The sequence below is a fragment of the Notamacropus eugenii genome, chromosome 3 (assembly GCF_028372415.1).
Source record: "Notamacropus eugenii isolate mMacEug1 chromosome 3, mMacEug1.pri_v2, whole genome shotgun sequence".
NCBI classification, from domain to species: domain Eukaryota; kingdom Metazoa; phylum Chordata; class Mammalia; order Diprotodontia; family Macropodidae; genus Notamacropus; species Notamacropus eugenii.
Genome location: NC_092874.1, coordinates 309,315,763 through 309,332,724, shown reverse-complemented (window position 1 = coordinate 309,332,724; position 16,962 = coordinate 309,315,763). Strand labels below are relative to the sequence as shown.

General features: G+C 54.3%; 1 protein-coding gene across 2 annotated transcripts in view; it reads right to left on the bottom strand.

The window, feature by feature from the left end:
* CELSR1 (cadherin EGF LAG seven-pass G-type receptor 1) overlaps positions 1 to 16,962 on the bottom strand; it is a 152,729-nt gene that overhangs the window by 12,325 nt on the left and 123,442 nt on the right. For both annotated transcript variants that reach the window (XM_072596574.1, XM_072596575.1), the window contains exons 15-27: positions 16,666 to 16,849; positions 15,850 to 15,951; positions 14,369 to 14,463; positions 13,278 to 13,487; positions 11,724 to 11,907; positions 10,828 to 10,971; positions 10,098 to 10,299; positions 9,484 to 9,651; positions 7,317 to 7,443; positions 6,056 to 6,256; positions 1,886 to 2,060; positions 1,608 to 1,720; positions 1,005 to 1,084 (exon numbers count right to left, since the gene is read on the bottom strand). In XM_072596574.1, coding sequence (XP_072452675.1) covers positions 1,005 to 1,084; positions 1,608 to 1,720; positions 1,886 to 2,060; positions 6,056 to 6,256; positions 7,317 to 7,443; positions 9,484 to 9,651; positions 10,098 to 10,299; positions 10,828 to 10,971; positions 11,724 to 11,907; positions 13,278 to 13,487; positions 14,369 to 14,463; positions 15,850 to 15,951; positions 16,666 to 16,849 — 1,985 coding nt within the window. The remainder of the gene's footprint in view (positions 1 to 1,004; positions 1,085 to 1,607; positions 1,721 to 1,885; positions 2,061 to 6,055; positions 6,257 to 7,316; positions 7,444 to 9,483; positions 9,652 to 10,097; positions 10,300 to 10,827; positions 10,972 to 11,723; positions 11,908 to 13,277; positions 13,488 to 14,368; positions 14,464 to 15,849; positions 15,952 to 16,665; positions 16,850 to 16,962) is intronic.

Genomic DNA, 16,962 nt, shown 5'->3' with positions numbered 1-16,962 from the left:
GGGCCTTGGGAGGAGTCACCTCAGGGCCCCACCAGAACAAGGTCGCTGGGGGGTCTCGCTCTGTGTTCTCAGCACGGGACACAGGGCACACATAGTACACAGTCTACGCTAAATAACGTGGGTTCATTTGAATGGAATGGCTGAGAATGGCAGCTTCTCTGCTAAACCTGAGGAGGTGACCTCCTTCCCCATTAGCTCAGAGCACAGGCAGCGATTGGCAGAAATGCTTTGGGTATAAAAATGAGCAAGAAGTGGCCCCGTTTCTGGGTCTAAACTGAATTCCTGGGGAATGCGGACTTCACAGGCTCAAGACTTACAGTAGGGAGGGACCTGACAGCCCAGCTTGTTCAAGCCCCAGATGTGAAAGAGGAGGAATTCCAGCCCACTAAAGGGGAGGGCCTGGCCCTGGGTCACAGGGCTCCCACATCACTTCCATGAACCCGGAGTCACAGTTACAGTCTTTCTGGTGAGACCGAGACTTGAGACCTTACTGTCTCCCCTGTCACTGGGCTCTGATGACCTCTGGCTTTTATCATCTGCCCTGCCAACCCCCAGGCCTGGCTGCCTCCACCTTGGGACCCTGGACTTGTCATCTGAGGACCATTGGAACATGCCATCGGCCTCACAGCTGAACTGCCTTTTATGTAGCGTTTTCCCCAGGCTCCCCATTAGAATGTGCGGTTCCTGAGGACTGCCACCAAGAAAGTGGAGAAGGGTTCCAGACTCATGAGTTGCTCCAAACAGTGTGGGTGACAGCCAAAGGAATAAGGCCGCTTTCACGGTCTGTATAAAGTAGGTCTCAGTTCCCCTGCTTCTTGCCCATTTCCCCAGGGGGAAGAAGTGATTTCCAAGCCCCTGGGGTTCCTGGACCCAGTGAGCCTCTTCTGTTTGTGGCCTGTGAGAACATGTGGGTCTGCATGTCCCCCAAGGCATCCCAGCTCTCCCTCCACATCTGAACTCTCCCACCCCCCCAGGCTGGCCCTCACGACACACCACCCACATACATGATCCCGATCCGGTCATAAGCACGGTGCTTCCGTCGGCAGGACACTCTTGCAGACAGAACAAAGATGATGGTGTTGAGCTGGGGAGAAGGAAGAAAGGCGATCATGATAGAAAATCCTCTGGACTCCAGAGTTTGGAGTGAGGGAGAGGCATGGGCATGGAGTCCTCATCACTGAGATCTTCGGAAGGGCAGACCCAGGCCAGAGGTGGGTCAGGGCTGGGGGTCCCCACACTCGCTAGCTGAGTGATCACAGGCCAGACGCCCAAGTTTCATGGACCTCAGTTTTCTTATCTGCAAAGTGGGACTAATATTTGGTCATTATAATGCCAACTCAGCTCCAGCTTCCTTTAAATCCCAACTAACACCCCCCTGCAGAAGGAAGGCCCCCATGCCTTATTTCCAGGGCCTTCTTCTGTAAGCTATCTCCTATTTATCTGGTACAGAGCTCGATTTGTAGACTGTCTGCATGGTGTCTCCCTGTTGCACTATATGATTCTTGAGGGCAGAGACTGGCTTTGGCCTCTGTGTCTCCAGCACCAGGCACACATTAGGTCCTTGGTTGGGAAGTGTCAAAGGCAGTGGGCCCGGCCCAGGCACTCACAATGACCACAATGCCAATGGGGCCCGCGAAGCTCCAGATGAGGGTGTCATGGACAGACAGCCAGCAGAAGTCAGGGTTCCCATAGCCTTGGGGGTCCAGACCCACAGCAAGACCTGGGACAGAAAATAGAAGGGTTGGAGGCTGGAGGGAGCACAGAGGGAGGACAGGGACAGAGGGGACCTGCCCCCTTGGTCTGCCTGGCTTGGATGTCCCAGGGCTTGTGCTTAATGGGGTGAGGGCGGGTTCCCTACCAGCTCTCAGAGGGGCCGGGTGCTGACCTGTGACAATGGCTGGGATGCCCCAGCCCAGGACATAGTAGAACCGCATGTGCCCAGAGTCGATGTTCCTGACCTCAGTCAGCATGCGGTAGATGTGAAGGCCTTCCACGAACAGCCAGGCGAATGTGCTCATGTAGAAGTAGTGCAAAAGGATGGCGATGACTGTGCACGTGAACTGGGGGTGGGGGCACGCCAGACACAGTGTGGTTAGCAAGGCCCCCATCCATTGCCCCCCAACCAGGCTCCACAAGACGCCGAGGCTCCTACTGGCCTCCACACTACAATGTACCAATGCTTCTGCTCCACATTCGAAGCCCTGCAGCTAGGGAGATGGTGTCCCTCCTGTCCTCATCCATCCTATGTGCCAGGGAAAGAGGCTTTACCGTGCCCTATGGCTGCCCCCCCCCCCCCAGGCTGGGGATGCTCATCCTTCTTTCCTCCAGCTCCTGGGACTCCTAACTCCCTTCAAGCGCCACTTCTGACCCCCCCTCTCTCCACCCAATTATTTTGGTCTCAACTTTGGTGGATTTCAGACAAGTAGGGACTAGTTCCCCTTTCTTTATATCCCAGCCCTTAACACAGAGCTTGGCACATGAAGAGCATGGACTCCTCCCCCCGCACCAGAATGGAAGATGCCTGAAGTTGGACTACTTTTTCTGCTGGTTACAACAACCACGCACGTAACAGCATGCACATAATATAATGATAACAATCCCAGGGGCTGGTGTCAAAGTGATTCTCACAGCTTATCTGAGCTCATCTTCACAACAAAGGGGTGGACATGCTCTGAACACCCCCATTTCAGAGATGAGGAAACTGAGGCTGGGAGGGCTGAATTGCCTTTGTGGGGGTGGCACTCTCGGGTCCAAGGTAGGTTGGAGTGTGGGGCCCAGACCACCCTGAGCACAGAGTCACACCACATATCGCTGTCTACTGCCACGACTGGGAGTGGGTGCGAGTCTCCGGTCCATTTAGCAGAGGGGGGCGCCTCTGTCTACAGCACTGGAATATGGAGGAATGTCTTTGTCTTAGTTCCCCGTTCTGGTATTGCTGGGGGCCTGGGGCTGCACATCCTTCCCCAGCCAGACACAGGGTGGGGGGCATAGGAATGGGGCACAGGCTCTTGGTCTCTGAGGGAGGAGATAAAATGGGATAAAGAGCACAGCATTTGGAGCTGGAAGAACCAAGTTCGAGAGATACTGCCAGGCCATTGAGAAAAGGTTGGCCCTGAGTCTAGCAAGACCTGGATGGAAGGGTCTTTGTGACCACTGAACTGAGGCTGAGGCATATTGTTGGGGCTGCTGGGTCAGACACAGGTAGGCCCTGATGGCCTCTGTGGTCCCCTCTCACCTCAGATCCCCACTTGTAGGCCCATCCTTACAAAATCAGTGTCAGAAGTCGGGGGTTTCTCCTTCAACCCCATCCAGCTTGCAGCTTTGAGCATGGGGCCTCTTCCAGGAAACAGCAAAGACAGAAATATTCAAGTTCATTAATCATTTGAGGCAGCTGGTAATCCAGGGGGTGGAGAGGGGGACCAGGAGCTGCTCCTTGAAACGTGATGGTTAGACTATAGAAACATAAAAACCGGGCCCTGTGCCAAGCGCCGGACTCGGGGCTGCCACATTCCTCAGCTTGATGCTCACTGGGGTTTGGTGCTGGGGGCAGCTTCCTGGCAGGTGAGCCCAGTGATGGCCCTGAGTGATGGCCCAGGAGCAGAAGAGGATGGCTTGCTGATCCGGGAAGGGCTGCTCCTCATGTGGGGGCTCCCCCAGTTCCAATGAGAAAGAGCTGGGAACAGAGCTCGGGCAGTTTTCCCAGGAGATATAGTGGCAGAGTGAAACATGGAGAAAGAAGGCCAGGCCCTCTGGATGCCTGGCTCCCTAGGCTCGAGCCTGGCTGAGGCCAGAGTCAGGAGAGGAGGAGGTCAGCAGGCAGTTGGGCACTGTGGATCCAGCATGGCCTGGGCCTGGAATGGCAACCCCATGAGTCCTGGAGCAGGAAGGGGGCTGCAGATCATCCTAGCCCCTTCGCCTCCACAGTGTCATTCAGCATCTGCCTGAAGCCTCTTGACCAGTCGTATCATTTGGGTCAGGAAGTGGGTCACTGTGGGACCATAGCCCCTGCTGTGGACAGCCAAGCTTCCCAGGTGTGATGCACCTGGCATACATAGGTGCTTAATAGCTGTTCACTGACTGATGCAGATCCTGGTCCCTCACCACCCTTGCAGGAACTGCTGTGGCCAACAAAGGCCATGCCCTGTTGGCCAGGGAGAGTCACCTGCATGCCGGAGTGACGCCAGCCTGGAGCGGGCACAGAGGGCCAGCGGCTTCTTGGCCTAGTGGCAGCTGCTCCAGCTTCATAGGAGGGCACAGATCTGGGGGGGTCTGAGCTCTGTTCTTTCACTGTTTGTGTTGATGGATTGAGACAAATACATAATCACTTGATAAGAAAAATGGGTAAGAAAATGGAAGAGAAGCCTCTGGGGCCAGCCCGAGTCATACCATCCGGGGATTCACATCCCCCTTCTTGACTGTGCTTCCTGGGGCAAGCCATGTCACCCCGAGCCTCAGTTTTCTCATCTGTAAAATGGGCAGAAAACACCCATCATACTGGAAACCCGGAGCTTTTGTGCCTCCAATGACTCGATCCCTGCTTCCACCTGGCAGGCACCAGGGGTCTCTGCAGAAAGCACTTTGCCAACATTGGGGCATTCTCCAAGGACCACAAGGCTCTCCTCCCTTCTGTCCTGTAGGACACCACCAGCAGACTTGGGAGCCCCCAAGGCTCTATCCTGGGTCTTTCTCTTCTTTCTCTCTCCTTATCTCACCATTTCCCTTGGATTCAACTATCAGACTAAGCAGATGGTTCCCAGAACCACAGATCCAGCCTTTACCTCTCTCTGGAGCCCTAGCTTCTCATCCCCTGTGGCCTTTTAGACATCTCAAAATTCGAGGCATCCCAAATTCGATGTGTCAGGATTCATTATCTTGTCCCCCCAAACCTCTTCTGAAGCTCCGTTACTATGGAGACTGCCACCATCCTCCATCCACCACTGTCATGTTCACACACACTCACCCCAACCTAATCTGTTGTCCTGTGGTTCTTTGTTATTTCTACCTTCCAGACATCTCCTGCCTGCCTCCCTGCCCTCCACACCAGCCCCAGTTCAGGGCTCAGGAGGCCTCAGGCTCCTAAGGGGTCTTCTGGCCTCCTGTCTCTACATCTGACCTTTTATCTAATGAGCTCTGCTGATCTGCCTTGAAGATGGATCTTTCAGACCCTGTCCTGGCCTTGCTGCCTTCCTTATCTCTGGCCTCCTCCTCTGCCTCTGCCTCCTGGCTCTCTCCATGACTCAGCAGCTGCTGGTGCCCCCCCACAGACTGCACCCCATCCACCCGGTCTGTGCCTTGGGTGCCCCGGGGACTGACTCAGGGTCTCCTCACCCGAGGGGACTTGGCGAGGGCAGCGATGGTGCATCTGCCTTTGTTCTCAGCCAGGCATACAGTAAGTGCCTAATAAATTCCTGTTGTTCCCCTTCCACTCTGGAACTCCCAGCTCCTTCCAAGGCTCAGTGCCAGGGGCGTGTCCCGGAAAAGGCCTTCCCTGACCCCACCTTTCATCTGCAACTATTTTACTGATGGTGTGTACCCCCAAAAGAACACAAGCCCTCAAGGACAGGGCCTGGTTTGCAGGTTTTTGTCTTTGCCCCAGTGCCTAGCACAGTGCCGGGCACATGGAAATTGCCAAACTGAAAGGAAGTTCCCTGGAGGCCAGGATGGGCCATCCGCAGGGGGTGGAATAGCGCCTGGTACACAGAGGAGCTTAATAAGAGAGACTGTGCTGTCTTGGATGCAGTCCTGGGCAGGGAGGGGCTGAATCACATGACCTGGAAGCCCCCCCATTAGAGATGCTGGGATTGAGTTGGGCAGATGCTGGTGCCCATAGTCATGCATACAGCAGGTGCTCAATACATGCTTGTTCTGTGGGACTAAAATGGATGAGTCGAGCAGCGAGACCCAAATCCTGGCTATGGGGGAAGTGAGGAGGTCCACTGCTTAGCTCTGCCACCCCCTCCAACAGCTCTGGCCTGGGGGAGTAGGGGTCTAGGGGAATGGGGGGCAAGGGAGCCAAGGAGTTTGGGGAGCCAAGGGACGGGGGTGGCGTGGTTACCGGGTTTTCTGTCTGGTCAATCCCGATCACAAAGACCAGCTGGGAGGAGAAGAGGGCTGCAATCAGATTCCGATGGATGCTGTGAAGGTTGGCGCGGAGGGACCGGAGCAGAAGCAGCACCATGAAGGCCATGAACAAGGCCGCCAGAGAGATGGAGATGCTCGTGTAGGTGACGATCTTGAGAGGGAGGACCTCACCGTGCTGCAGGACCAAGAGGGCAGGATGTTACAGGACAAGTGAAGGAGCCTGAGAAACCGCAGCTGGGGCAGGGGCATGCGGCGAGAGCCTGGAGCCCCAACCAACAACGAGGAGCATTGGCAGAAGTGGAGGGCCCTTTCACAACCACTCAGTGAAGCAGGTACTATGGAGGGCATTGTCCCCATTTCAAAGAAGAGGAAAGTAAGGCTGAGACAGAGGAAGAGACTTGCCTATGTCACAGTAAATAAATGCCAGAAGCAGCATTGGAACCCAGATCTTCCTGCCCTCTCTTCGTTACAGAACATTGTCCCTCATGGATCATCATGCCCATTTTACAGCTAAGTACACTGAGGCTGGGATGGGAAGGTGGGGTGAGATGAGATGGGTTGGGGTAGACTCCAGGGCTGGTAATGACAGCTAGCTAGATGAGGTCACGATCTCTCTGGCTTCTGGGCCACTCCCTGCAGTCAGTCAGTCAGCATATTCCTCCCAGATGGGCCTAGAAAGGGGACACTGCACATTCCCAGCCTGACTGAAGATTGCCCAGGTGAAACATTAACCAGCCACTGTTCTGGGGCCCTTAGCAGTACCTGGGCTTCTCAGAATAGGCCAGAATAGTATTGTCTCTCAGATCAGTCAAGCCCTATCCTGAGGCCACTCTGGAGAATCTCAGCTCTGGACCCTGGGCCCTGATGGACCCACTCTCCTGGAGGGCCAAGTCTGATGCCTGCCCATTCTGTGAATGGCCAGCCTGTCATATGTGGCCTTTGTGTGCACGTTATGTGAGAGAGGTAAACTCAAGAAGGAATTAAATGGCTCTTAACAGTTGATGTTCTGAGGCCCCTCCCAGCTCTGCCATCCCCTGTTCTAAGCCAGGATTTTCTAACCTCATCTGTGCCATGAACTCCCTCTGCTGATGTGGTGACGCTTAGAGACCCTTTTAAAGAATATTTTTAAATGCATAAAATTCATACGATTATAAAGGAAATCAGTTTTATCCAATGGAGCCCTGGTTGGGGAGCCCAGCCCAAGGCCCCTCTGCCCCATGAGGGGCTGTCCTCACCTCGCGCTTGGAGATGTCCATCAGCACCGCCAGACTGCTTGTGTGGATGCACTGGCAGGTGATGTGACTGCTGTTTCTGGAGACCAACTCACAGCCTTTGGCTGACCAGCCTCCCTCGCCCCGGCTCCTGCGGCAGAGAGGGTCGTCCGTGAGTTCCCACCTCCCCGCCCTAGAGCCCTCCACCCCCAGTAACCTGGGGGCTCCCAGGCCTTGGAAGAGGCAGGGGGGCAGCTCTGGGATTCCTGGGGAGACAGGACCAGCCCAGGCAGTTCCCTCCATCTGGCCTGTGGCTAACACTCTCTTGGGTTCTGTAGCCTCAAGTTAGGTCCCTGAGAGCAAGACTGTTTCATGTAGTCTCTGTATTCCCAGCACTAAGCATGCAGTAAGCACCCCAGAAAAACTTCATTCATTCAGGACTCTCAGAGATGTCCTCCTTTCAGATCAGAGGGTTAGGGTCAGAGCAGGGTCCCAGGGCTCCTTTGGTGGCAGACATGGGAGCCCAGGGCTCCAAAGCCCCAACCCGGGGCTGTAATTGGGCTGACACTGTAGCCTCCCACCAAGGCTTCCTGGGGCTTTGAAAACTAGGAACTCTGGGAAGGCAGGCAACCCTAACAGTGGCCTGTGCTGTCCAGCGGGCTGCTGCCCCATCTCCTGCCGGGGCAGGGTTTTAATCTGGGCCTGAGGCCTTGGTTCTCAATGGGCAGTAGACTACAGGGAGCAGAAGTCTCACTCACACCCCACTGCGTCATTCTTTAGGAGGACAGAGGCTGCTGCTAAAAAGTCCTTTCTTCAAAGTCAGGGTTGCTTCAGAAAGGACAATAAAAGCATTCTGGTCGAACATACATTTTGTTATTGGGGGTACCTTTCATCCAAGGATCCCCAAGCATTCATAAAGCCCTGCTCAGAGACAAGTGTGCGTCCTTCTTTCCATTTTGCAGATGGAAAGTCAGACCTCAAAGCAATGAAGAGACTCATCCAAAGCCAGGGAAAGAGCCCACGTTCTCCTCAATTCTGAGAAAATGGTTGCCCCCCCCCCCACCTTCAGTTTACTCATCTATAAAATGGGATGTAAAAGTTAATACGGGTTTGTCTCCCCCTTCTGAAGGTGCTTAGATAAAAGTCCCTGCAGCAGGTGATTAAAAGTAGTGACTAATTGCCATGTCTCTGGGAAGACAATGAGATGCTGCCAGAGGAGGAAGTTGGTGGGGTCAAGAGCCCTTTGGTTTTTCTGGGAAACTAATGAAGCTGTTTTATGGCTGCTTTTGTTCAGACATCACAGACCCTGAAGGAAATAACCTCATGCCCACCTCCAGACGGGACCGCCCTCCTAACAAGGATAGACATACAGAGACACCTGTCTGCCCCCACGGAGGTGAGCCCACTTCTGCCCAAGACCCCAGGCCTTCCTTCACCCTTCAGTTCCCCAGGATCTGGCTTTCTTCCAGTCTCTGTCAGTCAGTCAACATACATTTATTAAGCACCTACTGTGTGCCGGGCACTGGGATGAGAGCCTTCATAATAACAGTGATAATTACAGCTAACACTTAAATAGTACCTACTATGTGCCAGGTGCTGGGCTAAGTATTTTACAAATATGATCTTCTTTGATTGCCACAACAACCCTGGGAGGAAGCATTTTATTATTCCCCTTTTACAGAGAAGGAAACTGAGGCCAACTGGGTTCAGTGACTTGCCCAAGAGTCACCCTGTTAGTAACTGTCTGAGGCCAGATCTGAACTCGGATCTTGCCCTGTGGCCCAGCACTCTGTCTGCTGCACTAGTAGCTGCCTCGAGAACCTCGGTCTCCAGGGCAGGGTCATGGCTGGACACCAGGAGCATGTGATCAGGTAGTCAGGGGGTCTCCTGCCATAACAAGCCCCATGGTGGGGCACAGTCACACTGACCGCTTCACTGCCCCTTTCCACTGTGGCAGCTCCTGACTGAGAGGCCATGGTGATGCTGACATCTCAACCTGGGCCCATAAACCCCCAGCAATGCAGGCCCCTTGCCACCCCCCAGCAGCGTAGCCCCCCTACCACCCTCCGGCAGTACAGGCCCCCTGCTACCCCCTAGCAGCACAGGATCCGCCCCCAAGGGTACCATGGCTGCTTGGCACAGCCCCAGTGCCAAGAGGTCAGAAGCCTTGCTTCCTGTCTCCTTCACTGACCCGAGGGAGTGGTTCCAGAACACACAGACCGGCTTGGTTCTTTCTTCCATCTCCAGCAGAGTGTATTCAATGAGAATGGGGCGTCCTGGCTGGCCAGGGTGAAGGACTCCCTCGCTGTGCAACAGGGTGCTGACGATTGGGGTGTTAATGATGGGCCGATGGGGCAGTCTGGAAGGAAAACCGGGAGAGCATAAGTCACCAACGCTGTGAGGAAAGAGAGTGGGTCCTTCCTGAGTGGAGAGGAAGGCCAGCGCTTTCACTCCTTGTTCTCCAACGGGCTGGGTCCACGGGAAGTCCATATAGTCAGGAATTTAGAGACTGTCTGGTCCAACCCTTGTGTTAGAGGCAGACAGAGAGTGACCGCCAGCCCTGGGCCTCTGTCTCAGCCCTACTGCTCCTCCACTGGGCCACACTGTCGTCAAAGCTCTGACCTGTCTGGGCCTCTGGGGCAAGGGACTGGGCAGAGCAGGGACAGGACTGTTCTCAGTCCTGCTGTCAGGCTGCTTTGGAGGGCATCTGCCTGAGGCGGGTGTCAGGAGAGGCCTCTATGGACGTGGCTAGGCCCTCCTGTGACTTGGCCCAGGATTGGAGGTGATGGAGCCCCAGATGCTCACCGCAGGCTCCTGCGGTCGGGGTCATAGTGCTCAGGCAGCAGCTGCCCAAGGGAGCGGTAGATGAGGACCAAGGCCACAGCGTGCTGACTCCACTCATCTGATGGTCGCTTCCTCCTCTTCACCAGAGGGTCATCGGTGATGAGGTCAGTGGGGTCAGCTCGAGGAGTCACTCTATGCTTGGAGGGCTTCACTGTGGGTACATCTACAAGATTAATGCCAGAGTGGGCATTAATGGGAGACCGGATTCTGGGAGGCTGGGAGCCAACACCAGACTGCACATAAACCTGCCTCTGGGTGTGGACCCCAGACCTGGAGTGAGCCCCCATCTATGTCTGCTGGTCTGGCTTCATGGCTCATCGGGAGGGTTTTCTCCCCCTTCCCATCTTCCCAGACCCTCTCAGAGTGCCCAGGGCCAGGGCACTGAAGAAAACGAGGGGCTTAGCAGAGGAAGAGCTCAAGGCCCTGCCCGTGCAGGGAAGGACCACTTCTCACAGGTCAAGAGCTGACAAGGACCTTTCTACAGATGAGGAAACTGAGGTAAAGTCACTTCCTGGGGATGGTGCAAGCTCTGAGCATCAGGGGGAGCTGAAGCCAGTCTTCTAGAGCCAGTGCCTGCTTTTTGCTACTCTGATCGGTCTCTCATAGAAGGTGCGCCTGCTGAGGGACTCAGAACCTTCTGGGGTTTTCTGTGGTGCCCAGTGCCCAGCACAGCATGCTACCTCCGACCTACCTCTCCTGTCTGAGGGCTGGAAGAGGTGGGCAGGGAAGAGGACAGAAGATTCCAAGTCCTCAGGGTGATCCTCAGAAATCTCGTTGAACCGTGGCACCCTGGCTCCCGTGAAGTTGGACTTGGCGAAGATGTCGGCGGCCAGAACTGTAACAGAATGGGTTTCATCAGGCAATGGGGTCCTAGGGACCCAGGGCCACATGCCCACGATGTCGTTGCCAGGGAAGGCAGCATAGCCCGCCCAGGCATCGAGCCTGCTTGGAGAATTTGGTCTGGACTGCCTGGGCTCCCCCACCAGAGGGAAAAGGGCAATGGGCAATGTTCCCTGGGTTGAGGCAAAGGCCCCTGGTGGGGGAGAGTTGGCGGGGGGGTGCAGTGCAAGCCTCATTTGTATCATGGACATTTGGGCAGCCACCTGCCTTCCCAGGATCATGTTTTAAAGGCAAAAGATTCCCAGGGACAATACCATCATAATGTTAAAAATAAAAAAGTTTCATTGGTTAATTCAAGGTTGAGCCTTGTTTCAGCCAGACCCCTCTGTGTGAGCACAGTTCCCCTCAGGCCAGAACAGCTTTGATGGCAGGTCTGGGGGGGGTCTGCTGGCAGCCAAGGGCTATCCTGGCTCACTCTGGGAATGACCACCAGAGGAGGTGTGTTAGGACAGGTGTTTGGGGGCAGGAGGTGGAGGAGAGGGGCCCACACACCCATGGCCCCAGTCAGTAGGATGACTCCCCAAGTCTTCTTGTCCTGCTGGACCTGGGCCAGCTTGGGGAGACTTTAGGGAATAAACACCAGGACCCCATGAGCACCCATCACCTGAGGGCAGAGAGGTAGTGACAGAGCGTTAGTGGAGGACCCTGCCCATCCCTCTGCCCCCATCGGCATCATTAGTGGCTTACTCATGTTGGCTGTGATGATAATAAAGGGTTTCATGTAGGTTCTTCTCATGTTCTTCACCAAATTGTAGAAATAATCCTCAAAGTGCCTGAGCAGGTGCGCCGAACCACCCTCTGTCCGCTGGATTTGTTCCCAGGAGTCCCTGTGGGCAGGGTCCAGCAGGGCGCTTCCTGCTCGGATGAGGTTCTGGAGGGATGGGAAGGGGGGAGATGAAGAGACGAGGCCAAAGTCACCAACTAGAGAGCTGCTGGATCGCACTCAGCCACCTTGTCTGCTCTGCATGGACTATCATCCCTATTCTGCAGAGGCGGAAGCTGAGTTCGAGGCAGGGACGCATCCCCCAGCTTGGGAGGGGTGCCCAGCCTGGCCTCCCATCCCTATTCCTGGGTAGAAAGCCACTGCCACCGCGGCACAAAGAATATCAGCACTCCATGTTCCCTGCACTGGAGGATCACTACAGTTCCAGGAAGCCCCAAGTATTCATCGAATTTGCCCCCTTCATAGGTGGGAAGTTGGAGCCAAGAGAGGCAAGCTGTGGGGGGGACCTCAGGAAGGCCCCAGGGAGCCCCTCTGGCCTCCACTTTCCTCCTCCTTCAAGCATGCTCTCCAGGGTCCTGATGGCAATGGCAGGCCTGGCACTCACATGTTTGCAGAAGGGCCCTTGGGTGGCCCTGCTCCTTGGGCTCCTGACCCCTTCCCTTTGAAGCGTTTTCTCCCCAGTCTCAACCAAGATTCCAGACGATGAGTTTATTGTGTTTTTTAAGTTATAAAGCTGGAAGTCCTGTTTTCTCAGTCAAAAGATCTGGGTTCAAATTCTGCTCCATGACCTGGAGGAGACCTCATAGGTCTAGCCCAACCCCCTCATTTTCAGATGAGGAAACTGAAACAGGTACCAGAAACAGGAAGCACAGTGCTGTGGATAGAACGCCAGACTTGGCAGCAGGAAGACCTAGGTTCAAATCTTGCTTCAGATATTTATTGCTGTGTGACACTGGGCAAGTCATGTCCCCTCTGTGGGTCTCAGTTGGACTCCGGGACCCCCAAAAGGCTCCCAAGCTCTAACTCTATGAGCCTGTGGTAAGGCATTTGCCCAAGGTCACTCAGTGGGGATCTGAGCCCTGCTCCTTGCTGACTGTGTGGCCCTGAGCAAATCATTGCCTCTCTCTGGGCCTCAGTTTCCCCATCTGTAAAAATAAAGGCTGGGCTCGAGGTCCCCAAGGCTGACTGAGAAAAAGGGCCTGGAGAATGCGGAGGATGAACCCAAAGCCACGTCTCTCTGATCTTTACTGCTGTTGCTGAGTCTCAGTTTCCTTATTTATAAAACCAGGATAATGATTTTTCACTCTGCCTCCAAGGGCTGTCAGTAGGAAAGTGCTCTATCAACTTCCAAGTGTAGCAGAAATGGGGGCTGGCGTTATTATTACCCGGAGGGGATCCCAAGGACAGGGTGGGAGGAGAAGGTGGGAGTGGGTTGCAACCTGTGTTGGTGGAAGGGCTGTCCACACAGAAGCAGCTCCCTACCAGATGGTAAGCTCAGTGCAGGCAGGCCTCCTTACCTCATTGAAGTCCATGTCTCTGGTGGCTGCTAAGTTGAAGCCTTGTTGCTGGCTCTCGTGCTCAAGCACACGGATCATGACCTGGTAGGCGGTCCGGACGTCGTTCCCATACAGGACGTCTGAGGACCTGGTGATGTTCTCCAACAAGCGGATGATATGGATTGATTTGTCCCCATCCATTCTGGTCTCGTTGTGAAGGAGCTTTTCATTCTGAAACAAGAAGCAGGAAAATGAGTGTTTTAAAGGGGTTGGTTTTAGCTAACTTTTTTTGTAATTTAAAATTCTGGTTGCAAGCATAAACACTTAAAAGCGCTGTGATTGATCCTAGTATGTGCTCCCCCCGACCACCCACATTCTGGAGAAGCTTCAAGCCTTGGTAGCAACCAGTCAATCAATCACAAGCATTTACGGAGCACCTACTAAGAGCCAAGCACTGGGCTAGGCACCTCACTGTCATTTTTTATGAATGTCCCCCCTTGGCAACATTGGCAGACGTATCTGTCTCCCCTTCATAAAGTTAGGTCTTGGACAATACAGCTGGGGTCCATCCATGGCCCTGCACTCAGGGATTCTCTTGCTGGGAGGGGGGTCCTGCCAGACCTTGGCCTCCCCCAGCAAGGCCTTCCAGAGCCCCATCATCTCCCTACCACAATGGAGCTCAGCAGTTGCTCAAAGTAAACCTCAGGTGAATTCCAGGAACCTTTCACAGATATGGGGAACCCTGGGCATTGGTGCCCATCCTGCACTGGTACTTCTCTCAGCTGTCAGCATGACCTCCACTAAGTGCATCCAGGCCAGGGAGGGTTTGAACCTAGACCCAGTGATGGGGAGCCTGGGAGCTGGGCTACCATGGGGAGGAGGGCAGAATGGGGCTAGCAGAGAGAAGAGACAGCACCCACAGTAATTCGCAGCCCAACAGCTAAAGCAAAGGGCTTGGCATCTCTCAATGGATAGAGTGCCTTCATGGGGAGTCCTGGCTCAGGGGCCTGCGGTAGTGTTCCTAGCTCAGAGCACTGCCCTGAGCCTTCATCTTTGCCTTTGGTGGGCTACGCAGAACCTCTGACCCCAGATGTGTAAAGCAGCCCTCTTACCATGGCTTTGAGGCCCAGGAAGGTGGAAGTTGTACAATTGAAGAGCTCTGGGGGCAGCCAGCCCTTCTCACTGCTGCAGTGGCGGATGGCATTCCCTGGGGAGTCAAGGCAGAGCAGCATCTGAGAGCCCCTGACCACCTCCCCCCCCCCCCCCCCCCCGTGTGCCTCCTGTGCAACAGGGCCAGGGCTGGGAGCAGCCTCTGCCCTCCAGGAGCTCAGAGAGCACATACGCACACACAAAAATACACCAAAAAGAATGCTGAATAAATACAAAGGGATCTCAGAGGTGGGAGAAACTGCTGACAACTGGGAGATCCTGAGTGACTCCTAGGAGGAGAGAGTCGGGCCTTCCAAGACAGGAGGGAAGGAGCAGAGCATTCTAGGCAGGGGATATTGCCTAGGCAAAAGCATGGAGATGGGAAATGTTCCAGTAAGGGGCTGGAACACAGAGTGAGAGGGAACAAGCTGAAATCATTCTAGAAAGGTAAGCTGGAGGTAGGTTGAGAAGGGCTTTAAAGGGCAAATGTGTTTGATTCTGGAGGTAATAGGGAGTCAGTGGAGCTTCTCCAGCAGGAGTGTAACATGGTCAGTCTTTTGGAGGGGAGAGAGACCTGAGGCAGAGACCAATCAGAAGGTCATTGCAACAGTCCAGAGGAGAGCTGATGGGGCCTGAATTAGGGGGTGACTGGGGGAGGGGAGACACAGGGCAGCACACAAGAGAAGATGGGGAGACAGAACTGACAAGGCAATTAATGAATGCTTCAATGAGCATTTATTAAGCACCTACCATGTGCCGAGCCATAGGATACAATGGCAGAAAACCGAACAGCCCCTGCCCTCTAGAAGCTTCCCCTTAGCATGTACTGAGTCAAGGACACTCCACATGGAAGAAGGAGCAGACACTAATTCCTTCATTCACTCACCCACTCATTCATCCATCCATCCATCCATCCATCCATCCATCCATCCATCCATCCATCCATCCAATGAATAGTCACTAAATGCCTGTTTTATGTGCAGGGTACTTGGCTAGCTGGCCCATGTAGAGGAGCAAAGAAGCCAGATGACTGAGAGACCACCTGGGTGGTAGAAATATTTTACTGTAGCATGGGCAGTACCCAAGGAAGGAGGTATCCATGGAGCTTGGGGCAGTGGGCCTGGTCTGCCACTGACCCTCTGTGTAACCATTGACCTTCCCCCTGCCCTCTCTAGGTCTCAGTGGGATACCTCTCACTAATGAGGCAGTCATGAGGGATGCACTTGGCAGGCTTTAAGGGTGGTGAGGGGTGGGCAGCACCACTGGACATCCCATATGCTAAGGACCTCAGTGTCTCCTGGAAGGATCTGTGCCCAGAACTGGCTAAGGATCATCCTTGTTCAGTGAGTGTTTGACCATCCTAATTGGCCTCTGGCCTGCCTGTTGGCTTGCTCTCTCACTCCGCTAACCACACAGGCTGAGACCAATCCATGCTCACACTTACCCACAGATCCCTTGGGACAGGGCACGGCTGCTGGCTGCCCAAACTTGGTTTGCGGCCACCAGATGCCAGCCTCAAATGCGCGGGGACAGCCACTGTAGATTACTGGGGCACACCAGAGGAAAAAACAACAAACATCAGAATATTGCGTCTGAAATGAGACTCATTATTCCCCCAAGGCCTCTGCATAAACAGAGATTATTGATCTTTTCTAAGAATTGTATGTTTTCTGCAAAATGTTGGTCATGCTCAATGTAGGCCTCAGTTTCCCCATTGGCCCATAACATTCCTCCAGCTCAGTTCTAGGACAATGGCTTGGCTGACACTGGGTTTCTGCTGGACTGGGGTTTTGGAAGGGGTTGGCTGCATGGGGAAGGGGCCAGGAGGGAAACTTTATGAGCCATTTTATAAACCATTCTCCTCTCACCCCCAGGGCCAAGTATTTCCATGAAGGCAGAGATCTCAGCGAAAGCCAAACCAGAAGCCCATATGTCAGACCCTTCCTGCAGATGGGATGTCACCAAGAGAGAGGAAAGAGGTAGGATAGAGAGAAGACTCGATTTGGAATCAGAGGCCTCAGTGACTTTCCCTTTGCCAGGGCCTCAGTTTTCCCTCACTGTATAACAAGGACATTTGGATGAATGGTGTCTGAAGTCCCTCCCAGATCTAAGAGTTGATAAGTTTAGAATCCTGATGAAGCAAAGTCCCTCAAAACCCCAAAAGTGGGTGCATTTGGGGATGCAGGTATGTTGGGTATTTTCAGTATTTCCTCTGCCTGTGGCTGCACTGGTCATCGACCCCAGGAGGGGAGGCACCCACCTTCACAGCCCTGGGTGGTCACTTCAGCGAAGGGATTATCACAGCGGTTACACTGGCGCCCGATCACCCCTGACTTGCAGGCACATTGACCTGTCTCCATGTCACAGGTACGTGTGTGGGAGCCAAAAGGGAAACAGTCACATGGGGAACATGTCTCCTGGTTCTGGGGCTTGTAGTAGTTTTCCTGGAGGTGTGGAGAGAGGGAGAGAGAAAAGGAGAAAGGGGAGGGGAGAGAAAGAGGAAAGGAGACAACCGAGAGAGGGAGAGGAGAGGAGGGGAGAGGAGAGGGGGATACAC